This window comes from Peromyscus californicus, unplaced genomic scaffold (genome assembly GCF_007827085.1).
Source record: "Peromyscus californicus insignis strain IS unplaced genomic scaffold, ASM782708v3 Scaffold_12__1_contigs__length_115047231, whole genome shotgun sequence".
Classification (NCBI taxonomy): Eukaryota; Metazoa; Chordata; class Mammalia; order Rodentia; family Cricetidae; genus Peromyscus; species Peromyscus californicus.
Window position 1 is genome coordinate 69,920,063 of NW_026294413.1, and position 13,023 is coordinate 69,933,085.

The 13,023-nt window shown below is 44.8% G+C and overlaps 1 protein-coding gene across 1 annotated transcript in view; it reads right to left on the bottom strand.

Annotated features, from left to right (window-relative positions):
- Window positions 1-13,023, bottom strand: part of LOC128107439 (T cell receptor alpha chain MC.7.G5-like) — a 357,479-nt gene that overhangs the window by 37,128 nt on the left and 307,328 nt on the right. Inside the window, exon 3 of the mRNA XM_052733275.1 lies at window positions 8,312-8,371. Within this exon, the coding sequence (XP_052589235.1) occupies window positions 8,312-8,371 (60 nt within the window). The remainder of the gene's footprint in view (window positions 1-8,311; window positions 8,372-13,023) is intronic.

Consider the following 13,023-nt stretch of genomic DNA (forward strand, 5'->3'; position numbering starts at 1 on the left):
GTTTGATAACACCTGCCTCTTAATATTTATTGTCTGACATTTGTGTGGGTCTTAGCTCCTAAAATAGCAATGTGGAGAAAACTGACACCCTAGGAGCACCCCCAGGAATGCCAGGCTCCTGAACGCCATTCTTTGTCCCCCTCCAATGAGATACATTTCTAAGTCTTCATCCTACTTTTTTCTTGATGAATTTCCTTTCAGTATTTGCAAGACCACCTTGGACAATCAGTTCCTCTCTGGATTGCTATTTCACTCCCAATGCATTTGAACAGTGAGGCTGCGTTTTTAGTGGAATTTGATGTGGTTGATGAGACCTGATGTGGACATTTACCAAAACAGGACAGTGCATGGATCTCCTGTTAGACTTTTGAAGAATAAATATGAGCTAGATACAAGAGAAGAGGTGCGTAATAAATGTTATTAGCATTGAAAATGAGATAGATGCTCATTTTTAATACAAGACAAGTTCTGTGGGCAAAATCATAATAAACACACAAATCATTGCAGAATACAGTTTCGGAAATACTGAGGCTGTAAATAACTCATGGCTTCAGTATCTGTCTGGAAAAAGAGAGCTGAGCTACTATATTAAAGGCGATTTGGGAAGGCCTCATTTTCCATCTATTTATTATTGTTTCTGTATTCTCAACCATCATGAATGTTTCATGTGTTAAAATGAACATTCACTTTAAGCAGGACATTTGTTTTCATAATAAATTACATCTCTGCTATAGTCACAGGATTTACTTGTTTGGCCAAATATAAGCAGAACATGGACACTTACTAGGCTTCACCACCAGCTGCGTCCCATCTCCAAAGAAGAGTCTGTTGTTGTTATTCCCACAGCATTTCCTGCCTTTACTGAAACCCTTGGCAAGACCCAGCCAAACACTAGCATCACAGAGAGCGGGCAGTTAGATCCGCTATGCTTTTTTTGTTTTTCTTCTTTGTTTCTGGAAATTGTCTTTTATCACAGGAAGAAAAAGAGTGGTTCTGCTACATAAAGCCGGCCATTTCGCCTTTAAAAAGACCAAACTTACAAGCTCTTAAGCCTCTCTCACCCTAGCATTTCTGAGCTGAAATCTACCCAAACTGAATCAAACAATTCGTTAACAATTCTGTCTCCTGTGTGGGCTCAGTTTCAGATACGCAGGCATATTTTGGAAGAAAAATTAAGATATGGTCTAAGGAAGCAAGTGCCTGGACAAGCTAATTTGTAGAAACAAATAGAAATGGTGTATTCCTGTATCCACAGGGATGTTCAGCAGCCACAGAACCATCTGGACTCACCTCTAAATTTGACCTAGGCTCCGTAGTCCTGTCCCTACTTACTGGTCAACTTACTTTGGAGCTTTCTCAGTGTACAATAATGCTTAGGTAATTGTCTTGATGTTTCCTGAAGAAATTCCATCATGGGCTGCTAGGTGGTTTCAGCCAGAAAGGGTTGGGAGTAAAAGTCCGTGATCTCTCACAGCCTTAGGAACAAATGGAAGAAGTGAACCTCTCCCGTTATAAAAAAGTTTGTATAAGAAAGGATAAGGGTGTCAAGAGCCCATTTATCTCCAACTTGTACTTCAGCTGGTCTTTAATATGCATGAAGTCATTGTACTAAAGGAAGAACGTGAGCAGTCCAGGCAGGGACAGCAGGGCACTGTCTTTCTGGGCTAAAAGCAGGGATTCACCGCTAGCATTAAAGTTTGGCGAGAGGGTGACTTTATCTCCCCCTCCCGCAGGTAACTGTGATGTTGATTCATCAGGTTTGAAGAAGGTTCAGGATGGATTTTATTGTCCCCTGTCTAGTCAGGGAGAGACAGGTGTCCAGAGTAAAGAGGAAGGACTTCTCCCAGGCAAAGTGGAAAGGGAGCATCAGCCGGAGGGTCACAGTTCAGAGATGGGGTTAACCTACTCCGGCCTTTCTTTCCCCTCCCCTCCCAGTCATCTCATCAAGGATGACTCTGGAGTCTCTATGGGGAAAAAAGATATAGCTTAAGGAAGCTGATACAGAATTCTATATCCACAGAGAGGTTGCTCTGCACAGGTTGATCACAACTCATCCGTGGCTAGAAAGCGTAACTCAGAAACAGACACTCGGCAGCATTCGGAGAACAACTTGCCCACAACAGATTTTACCCTCTTCCTAGGATTTATCTTAAAATTAGCACAATTTCCTCTTTCCTGGCTGAAGTTGCCACTCAGTGGAGTGGGGGATTTCTCAGAGTCCAGCATGTTGTGACAGGTAACGGGGGACAGCAGGCCACAACGCCAGCCTTAGCCCTCCTCAGCAGAACTCCCATTTGCCATGGGCAAGGTCTAGCACACAAACCCCATTACTCACGTACTTGGCCTGACAGAAAGCAGAGTGCCAGTTCCAAAGATGAGCTTGTTGGCAGTACCCCCATAATTCCCACAGCCCTTCAGAGCCTTACAATAACTCTCAGGAAGGGCCATGGAAGATGGAGGTAGAAAAACATTGTGTCCTTTCATGTTAAGAATATCTTAGCACCACTATGGCAGAAGTCAAGAACCAGGAACCCTTTTACCTCTAGATTCTTATAATACTGCCCTTTAATGGATGTCTTTGTGGGGTTTGAGCTACAGCTCCAAAACCTGAGTAATCAGCAAGTGACCAAGAACTTTGTAGGCATCTGCTCTCCACACAGGACAGTGGCCCTAGGCAAGGGTGTCGGGAAAGCTATGGCCACACTACGTTTTACCTACTGTTCTTTGCCCTTTCTCTTTTCTTTGAATTTATTTTCTTAGTGAGATGGGCTGGCTTGTCTTTGGGAAAGAATTCTAAACATACCAGAGGGGATTAGACATCTCCTAACCACTCTGCTATTTTAGAAAGCTAGTAAAGCATTATTCATTTTGGAAGCAAGTAGATTAAACAAGAGAGTTGGTGGCTGACATTGCCTCTCTCTCGGAGTGAAGACCCCATTGTGCTGAATGCGTTGTCTCCAGCAGTCTGGATTGTTCTTAAAAATATAATTTGCATGCTATACTTCATGTATTATTCAGCTAGTGCCTTCTTTCTTACTGTCATATATCTGAGACTTACCTGCCTTTATAATTAGCTTGGTCCCAGAGCCCCAGATCAGCTGATAGTTGCTATCCACACAGACACAAAAACCTTAACAAAAACATTCGCTGTCCTTCTGGGGAGCCTATTAGAGATAAAGCCCAGATAAAAACTCCAGAGCAAAGCACATAAAACAATGTAGGAATATTGACTATTGAAGATTATTTGTTCATTTAATTACATCAGGTTCCCTTGCCCATTATAGATTCCAGACACAGATGACAAAATCAAATGACTAACCATCCAAAGTCAGTCTTGGTCTCTCTGCATATAAGGGAAGCAGAATTCACAACTGTTTTCAAATTAGAGAAGTTGAACTTACTTTGCCTTCCCTGATATTCTAAATAAAAATGTAAACGAGAAATAGATCATTTTCTTGGCATCCTAAGGCAGTCAGCTCTCTAGTGTCTCATTTTCCGAAGAATTGTGTTCTCATACAGATGAAATAGATTTGTTTACAGAAGGTTGTATCTGGGAGAAATGACATCCTGCACTTCCATGGACACAACAGCCAGAAGCATGGAGGGCGCTGGCAGAGCCCAGTGCTAGGTAGGGTGGCCGAACATACCAGTTAAGCTGGGGATTTATAGAAACCACCTTTCAAATTGCTCCATGATTTCAGAACTTACTTGGTGAAACTTGTAGTCTGGTCCCCGATCCAAAGATGAATTTGTTGGTATTGGAGGACACAGTGATACCAAGGTCTACAAAAACCCCCAGCCCTCTGCTCTTTCTATTTCTGGTACCAAATGGCTACCAGGAGCAGAGATTTGGGGTTCAGTAAAGCTCCAAATGCTAAGTTTCATCTCCTGAAAATGTCCATGGCTTGTGCTTATTATATTTCTAATTAACAAACTAACCTCTCGAGACGGTTCACCTTGTGAGAGTAGCACATCTCAAGCTCGATGCCCAGTGCTGAGTTTTTTGGCTTGGCTTAAATTATTTAACTCTTCTGCTCATCAATTTTTCTGCCTCTGAAACACGTTTGATGACAGGTGATCCTTTTGATTTATTAGAGCGAGTGTGAAGGTGAGGAGGGCTGCTGGTGCAGTGGGTTATGGCACTACCATGGGTTAATGCATTTTGAATAATGTGGGGGAAGATGGGATTGTTCAAGTCAGGGTACTATTAATCTGAATAACAGGGAATACGTTGGCTGAAATGTGTTGTCAAAGCGACTAACACAAAAACTTTCTTAGTGAGAAGTAAAGGAGAGCATGTCTATCTTGTGTATCTTTCACAGTACGGTCGGCAGACACAACCACTTCATCTACCAGAAAAGAGACAGGCTTGGGAAAAGGCCACAGACTTCTGAAGTCTAGTGATGGGAGAGAAGACACGACTGTCCTCACAGCAGTGATAAGCATAGATTAAGTTCCTGGACAGGCTATTCCCCTTGGCTGTTGGCAGCATTAAAAGGAACGGGTCTAAGTTATTTTAAAAAATGAACTTGACCTTTTTAGTAGTTAAACTTGACCTCTTGAATAGTTAAACTGGCTGTGTCTGCAGACCCAGAAATAGTATCCTACCAGAGAGTAGCTGTAAACTCATAGAATCAGAGAAGACACACTTACATGGTTTAACAATCACTTTCGTGCCGCGTCCGTACTGTAGCACACCCCCAAAGCTTGTTTGCCCACAGTGGCTGGGTCTACTACAAAAACCTCTTCAGAGCCACCCGTAATTGAAGGTGGAAGCTAAAACTTCTTAGGTCTGAGAGGGCTTGGACCTATGTGTCACGAAAGAGGTGCTAGCCCTTATTCCTGAGGCTCTTCTTTGTCCTGACCCCTCCCCAGTCTTCAAACAGGCACCTAGGAACCATGACACTGCCTGTATGTCAGTAGGGGCCCTGCTGAAGGCCCGCCAAAGAGGACTCTCCCAGGTCCCCCAGCCATTTGGGGATCACTCAGGGAGCCAAGAAACTGCTCAGAAACACAGCAGGCTTGCCGAAAGAGTCAGGCAATGGTTCTGTGCTTGTGGTTGTGGCTAGGCGCGGTAGACAGAAATTCACAGGAGAAAGAAAAGAGGGTTACACAGGTGTTAGAGATGAGGGACCAGGGTTGGAGTCGGACAGGGTGAAAAGAAGATAGTAGACACACTAAGAGCTAAGAAACCACCAGACACACTGAGAGCTGGTGCCGAACTCGCCATTCTTGGCTGTGTGAGTACATGTGATTTCTGAGAGACGGCCCCTGGCTGTCAGTTGCCCTCACCTATTTAGATTTTTTTTTTTCCTCCTGGGCAGGTTCTCAGTGCTGCCGAGAAAGCCCCGCCGCACACGCTGACCACCTCCGGTCTTGCTCCCACGTCACCAAGCTGTCTGACCAAGTGTTCTACTCGAGTGGCTTGGAACTGCAGCCACAAAAAGACACTCAGAATCTGTTTCTCTCTTCCTAATTAGGCTGTCAATCTGTTTAGCTAATAAGTCGCATAAAGGGCTTTCATCTCCTCCGTGGATAAAGAGTCGTATAAATGCAAAAGAGCGGCCGCCACAAGTCACGTGGCTCGCGGCACGCCTTCTCTTTGTGTGAAGAGATGCCGGTTCGGAAGGGAACCTTTCCGCGAGGAGAGGCCGCGTGGGAAAAGCAAAGCAGCATTTGTTTTTATTAGGCCCAGTCTATACGGCACAAAGTAAAACAGATTCGGCAATTATTAGGTAAATGCGACAGTCGATTCGGGCAATGGGAGCCCGGAGAGGTTTGCTGAGAGGGGTGCCTAACTATTTGGATCAGCTACTGGCATGAATCAAATTAACTGGACGTTGGTGGTGTGTGGACACCAACTGATAAATGTACCCTGATTTGGTTCTTACAAGAGGCTTCTATTTCATAAACTTAACGTTAAGGCTGGCTAGATATTTGCACCCGTTCCCCTCCCTTTCGCACTGCTGTTGACGTTTCCCACTTATTCTTAGAATACCTATCTAACATTAGGACTGCAGAGGTAAGAGTGACCTTCTCCCCAGAGAGTCTTATCAGGTGAGCACATGGAATCTCATTTAGAAGCTCATTAGTCGTTCGGGCTGTGAGAGCCCATTACAGATGAAGGGCTTTTTCTCAAGTGGTAAAGGACTTACGAGGAATAATGGTTAGTCTTGTTCCAGTCCCAAAGACGAGGCTGTTTGTCCAGACGTTGGCAGAGTATTTCTGCCCAGTTTAAAAGCACCTTCTTACTCCACTAAATGTGCTCCATTACCCTCTACATGCTCGCCAGGGACGTGCTATACATATTAGGACCCCTACTTACTCAAAACCACTCAATTAAAAACATGTTGCATTAGGTTCTTTTAACAAAAAACCCAACCACAAAAAGCCCCCTAGTTTTTCAAGGGAAAGCTGGCCAATTTTCACACTATTTCTCCTTGTAGGACAGGCAATGCTTGAAGAATTTTGGAGGCTATGGTGGTGGTTTTTACTTTAGAATACTATTATGATAAGAAAACAAAACAAAACAAAACAAAAACAACCCTGTCTTTCCTGTGAATCAATCAGACTTACATTCCCTCTACCTTAGCTAGAAATTTTAGAGCCAGCTCACTGCAAATCTTGCCTCCCTTGGTCACAAGCTGAAACCAAACAGGCTGAGAAGATCTTGCTGGCTACTTGAAGAGAATTATACTTCATAAAAGGAAAGTAAGACCCGAAACTAAGAGTTTTTAGTTAGAAGTAGGAAAGATGAAGACTAGTCAACAATGAGCCTAAGCGACAGTGCGGCTCACACAGGACCGTTCAGACCCACCTGGTTGTACTTGTAATGTTGTCCCTAGCCCAAAGATGAGTTTCCAGTTGTTACTGGTTGCACTCCAATGCTGTGCTTTACAAAAACTGCCAAGGGGGCTCATTTTTTTTTTAATCTTTCCTTCCTTTTCTCCAGCAGTCTAAGCTAGCCCCAGTGAAAAGCTACTCAACAGGGTACTCACTGTATGCTTGGCACTGTGAGAACACCTTGACGCTGTTCGCTATTAACCTCAGGACATCTTGGAAAGCTGGTTACCACCCCACCCCCACTTGACAATTGGAGAAAATGGTATAAAGAGAATGACAGCCTGGTTACACACAGCAGAAGGGGAAGTGGCCCCCAAGGTGCTCTTGAACATCCCCGGAGAGAGAACAGCTTCTCAGGAAAGGCCAGAGCTGGAGCAAAATCAGCTTCTTTCCTGTTACGTCTAGCAAGTCACAACAAGGCTCCAAGCCACAGAGAATTCAGGAATGTAAGGTCTATAGGGGACCATTGATGGGGGAGCTTTCCCAGAATGGTCATTGACTTGGAGATGACCCCCAAGTCCTGAGAATTCCCAGAAGCACTTGGCTGGTGAGAAACAGTATTTATCAGCAGCCCACGTGGAGGGAGGTAGAGGATGTATGTTCTAACTTTCTCCAACGTCCAGTGCTCCCTGGCAGCTCTTCTGAGGTGAGGCAGCCTAGCTTCCCTGTTAGAAAAAAGCGTCTCCTGCTCCAACTGCCTTCCTACCATAGCCTTCTTGATGCCTTGATCTAGTTATTTTGATTAAGCAATCAGCAAGGACCCAGCTTCAGCGGGCAGGAGAGAAACACTAGCTATAAGAGGACATTTTGAACATTAGGAACGGAAAAGAAGGCAATTCTGGGATTTTTCAAACTGTACAGCAGCTAACATGAAGACTCACTTGGATTTACTGCCAGGCTTGTTCCCAAACCCCAAATCAGCTTACGGTTGTCACCAACATTACACAGTTATAGAGAGCTTTACAGAAATGGAGCAGCCAATGCGGACCAGGAAATCCCTTTCAATCTCCATACCCGGATGGCACGCTCCCTTAGCTGGGATCTCAGCCAAGGAGGCAGTGGGAAAGACAGTTTATTATTGTGGTTAGTTCAGGGTATGAGCAGGGTGGAAAATCAGCTGAGATTAAACACTGTCCTTCTACCTCCAGGCCCAGCTGCTCTGTGACCAGCACAGCAGGGAGCCCCGCTGTCTTGACAGCCTTGCTTTAGGACTCCCTGACTCCAGGGCTCCTCTTCCCTGTGTTGAATAGTCTTTAGGTTCCAAATGGTTAAGACGAAGAGGACAAGAAATGTAATTTCTCCAGTGCGCTTGTTCCCACGCCACACAACTACACACGTGCCCATCTCCACACATACCTATGCCACATTTGTACCACACCATCTCTAGATTAATAGAAAAGTAAAACTGAGTGCTATGGCTGCTTTCTGAAATTAGAGCGCTCCTTATTGATTCAGCAGAGATACTCACAGGGTTTGACCATTAACCTTGTTCCCCCTCCAAAGGTGAGCTTGGCGCCTGCATTATTATTCACACAGTGATCTTCAGCTCAGCAAAAACCTCCTAGAAACTGAGCTAAGTTCTCCCTAAAGATCTGCTGGAAGTAGAGATGCTGTGAACATAGAGAATATTAATAATTGTCACAGTAATAAGCTGGTACAGAATCCTAGCATCAGCTTGGATTTCAGATCTGTTTCTGCATTGGATGAGTGAAGGGTGTTCTTTCCAAATATTCTAAAGAAGGCATTTCACACACAAACCCAGAACACTGACTGCCAAAATTCCAGCACATCTTCAGTATTTTAGATAATAATTCTCCAGGGTTCTGAAAATCACATACTTCATTTGGATGAAATACGAACAGTTTGTGTCCATGGTACCTAAGACTGTCACCACAGTGAGAGGGCGTGAAGGAAACTGTCACTGCCTCCCTGGCAAGAGAGGTCAGAGTATTGATCCATATTCTAAGGGTAGGGCCAGGTGCTTGGGACCACAGTCTACAGCCAGCTTTTCGCACATCTCGGAGGATGGCTTGCTTCTTCAGCACCCAGAAGGAGGTACAGTCATACACACTTATCTGCCTCAGAGTTTGCCCTGATCCCAGATCGTCTTGATCCTCTGCTTAGATGGTCACCAGAAAAAGGGCTTTTCACTTCCTACAATCCTTGTCCTAGGGAAGACTCCTCCGTTCCTATCATCCCTTCCCAGGAGCTAGCACAGCTCGGCAGCTAGCCTGAAATCATTCCCATGATTAAGAAAGTCATTTTTCCCATTCTCTCTAAGTGCCCTCCACCATGGAGAGAGGAAGAGTAAAGTCCTCTTTCCATTTTGACACAATTTGAAGGAGAATCCGAATCAGAAGCTCCGCAGTACACTGTTCATTGCCAAGTGTCAGCATGGTTTCCTCTACCTTCCAACTATGTGCCGCTTTGAGGATTAGGTGCCTAACTACTGATGATCAGAAATGACTCTCTCTCTCTCTCTCTCTCTCTCTCTCTCTCTCTCTCTCTCTCTCTCTCTCTCTCTCTGTATAAGAAACGTAGAAGCATATAGGTAATGCAGCAACTCATAAATTTCTGTCTTGAATTTAGCCAAGGACCATCAACCACGAACCCCTCTTCCCCCCCCCCCCCCACACTCACTACGGAAGCTGGCATCTTTATTCCTCCTTTTCATTTGTCTACTGGATCCCTTACTCTGACCTTCTTAATATTTAAACAGGGTTTACAGTTTTTCATGTCTCTTTGTGAAATGGGGTCCGGTGACAACTGTGCTGAATTTGCTGGCTATGTGACAGGAAACTCAAGTGTTTACAAACCTGTACAAGTCTGACTGGGTATTAGGCCAGGAGGCTGGCTGTATGGACGAAGGGCACAGGTGTGGGCACATGCAACAGTTCGGGGGAAACAGTGCCTGGGGCAGAGAGTTTACCAAGGGGAATATCTGACAATCAAATTAAAGCTCAGGAAATGCCCAGGTTTCGGAGGGGGTGACAGGCGAGGCAAGGGATATGATCAAACCCTGAGACAAAACTATGGGTGCCCAGACAAAGCGCCAGGTTAGACAGAGAAGAGCGATGTAAGGGGGGACAGGAAAGGTAAGTGAAAAAAATGTGACTGAGAATAGCGTTATAAGAGAAGAGAAAGAAGAACACAGGATTGCTATTCTAGAAGTCTCTTGAGACCTCAGACATTTCTTTCCATTTGTTATATTTTATGACAAAGTCTTAGTCATGTAGTCCTGGCTGGCCTTGAACCTGTGACCCTCCTGCACCTGCCTCCCAAGGGCTAGGGTTACAGATCTGTACCAACTAGCCTGGCTTCATAAGCATTCTTCTACTGAATGATGAGAAGTCCATCATAGTGACTCCCCAGAGCTCTTTTAACCCTTTCTGTTCAGAGTTGAGGGACCCAGAGCCTCTTCAGATAGCAGCAATTTTAGCCTCTGTCATTGTTTGTAATGAGTATTTATTCGGCATGCCCTGTCCCTTGCATGTAAACACCAACAATTTTAAAATCAAGTCTGCCTTGCTTGTACTTACTTGTTAGAACCTTCAGTCTGGTACCTGCTCCAAAGACATAGTTGTAGCCTCCTGTGTTAGCCACAGTGTTCTATGTCTCTACATAAACCAAGGTAAGGCTGCCATTGTTAAAAACTGATATCCAGCACTAGAGCATGATAGGCACTTTCTTCACTAAGAGGAGTCAATGTCATGTTTTTCCAAAAGGAATTTAGTTGGCATTATATCTCTCTCTCTATAGAAAGCCCTTGTTCCTCCTGTTGGGTTTGAGTTTGCAAAAATTCCCCCAATTTCATGCTATTATCCTGTGTGTTCATTAAGTAAGTAAAGAGGCTGATTTAGCAAATGTCCTAGACATCTAAGCAGTTTCTTGAGCTCTTCAAAATATTCTCCTTAGGATTCTCTCTGAGAGTCAGTTTATGAGCCATCAAACAAAGCAATGACATTATTTTATAGATATACTTCATTTTAGATCCCAACAGTATTGGCAATTAGCTGGAGTCCCTTCTTGATTGATATCTTTTTCCGAAAGCTTTTTGATTATTAACAATAGTGAAATCTACTTTTCAAGGGTGAAACCATCATGGGTTGCCACAGGAAGAGAAGGCTGTGTCCTTTGAGGGCCATTTCAGAGCAGGAAACGGCCAGGGCCAGAGCATGGGAAAGTGCAAGCCACTCTAAGCTGGGTGCTTTGGCCACTCACCAAAACGCACCAGTGCCGTCAACACAGAATCCTATCGTTGGGCTGTTTTACACACTGAAGGTAATTGATGAAATATTACAAAAACATGAGGTGGCAGCCACTTCCGTTAAAAAGTGTGTCTGCATGGAAGGTACTTACTTCTGTAATTCTAACATAAATAAAACAAAGCAACCTGAAATGATTAACGGAAATCCTACCAACCCCGGAAGGGTGGGTAGCCTGTAAATCTTGCATATTGCTTCCATTTACCTATATCCATAATGCTTTCCCTGACAACTCACAGCTCACAAGTCTACTGCTTCATCGCAGATAACCCTGTAGAGGTGGGAAGCCGTCTAAGCCGCCGGGGTCCTCAGTCCCTCTCACAGGGTTCACTTAGCCAATGACATACCCCAGGAAAATTGTCCTAGGATGGAGAGGAGTGCTGTCCAAAGAAAAACAAGCCCACTGATGTGATAAAGCTAGGGTTGTCCTCTGTCTAGAGAAAGTTCCATGGTTGGCCACTTGCTCGGAATGAGAAAGTCAGGAACTGAGGCTCTCGTCTGTGGTCCCCTCCTCCCAATCCTCAGCCCACTTGCCTTATTTTTCGGTTCTGCTTAGACGGCGTGGCATAAACCCGGTCCGGCCCTCATCACTTATCTGCTGAGGACACGCTTCCTTGGCTAGGCACTGCTGCTTCAGAGGAGTCCCTTTTTTTGTTCGTTTGTTTCTGTCTCTATCTCAAAGCTTTTCTTCTTATCTCTGCCTTTTCCCCAAAGCCATAACGTGCTTTGTGGACCTTCGAGAGAAACACTGATTGCAGTATTAGTATAATTCATCAAACTGCCCATAGACCTGATAACCAAATCCAGCCTCCAGGGAGACATGTATTCATATCTTGCTCACACATCCGACATAGTTAACAACTGCATGCTAAACGAAGCAATTAAATTTAGCTGTGTTTCAACAGGCCCCAGTGGATTTCTTTCCAGCAAGGATAATTAGTTAGCCACAAGAACTTACCGGGTGTGACCAACAGTGAGGTACCTTTGCCAACATGGACCTAGTGTTTGAGACCCTCAGCACATTCTCTTGAAATGACCCCCCCTCATCAATTCTCCTCCCATGGTCCCTTACGGAAGCTAATATCTAAAAGCTAATCACCCAGAGTCACAGATCATGGCTCATTTAGGAAACTCTTCCACGAGACCATCACTGAATCTGTCACTGTGCCCCACAATGAGATGGACCCTTACTCCTGAGAAGTACCATCCAGGGAACGGGGGCTTGCTAAAGTCATGAAGCCCAGCGTTGGCTTACATCCAGCACAGGGAAGTACCAGTCTGAGCTGAGAACCACCCGGGAGTTGAAAAAAGCAATTCTGTGGAGTTTGTGGATGAAGTAAGACGGGGAGGGGGGGTACCCCATCTCCTCTAAAGCGTACTTCAGTTGCACAGTCTGGTGCAGTCTTGGGAATCTTTAACACTTACTTGATTCCACAGAGAGTTTGGTGCCTTTTCCAAAGGTTAGCTTTCCTGTGCCTCCTCCAGAATTCACAGTCATTTGGGGCCTTACAATAACCAGCAGGCAGACAGGACTGAAAGAGACCATCTTCCCCTCTAGTGGAAGTCTCTGTCCTTGCAGCCTTAGTTCCCAGGTTCTTGGCAAGCTTAGAGCATTCTCTGAAAATAACAGCTGGCTGTGAAACTACCTCCGAGCTTGGTCATAAACCACTAGTTCTGCTGCCCCAACATTGAATTCTGATGGGCTGCTCATGCTGAAGACTTAAAAAGACAGTGGGAAGGTCAGGTAGAGGGGGCTAACCTGGGGGTCAGAGAGGGGCAACTTTCGAGCAGGTAGCACCATGCCTCCTTCACAGGTCAAGTTTTTACAAGGAATAACAGTAGCAAAAACCAACCAATTATCAACCAACTAACCAACAGATATGACTGCACTTCTCCAGAGGCAAATAACAACAAT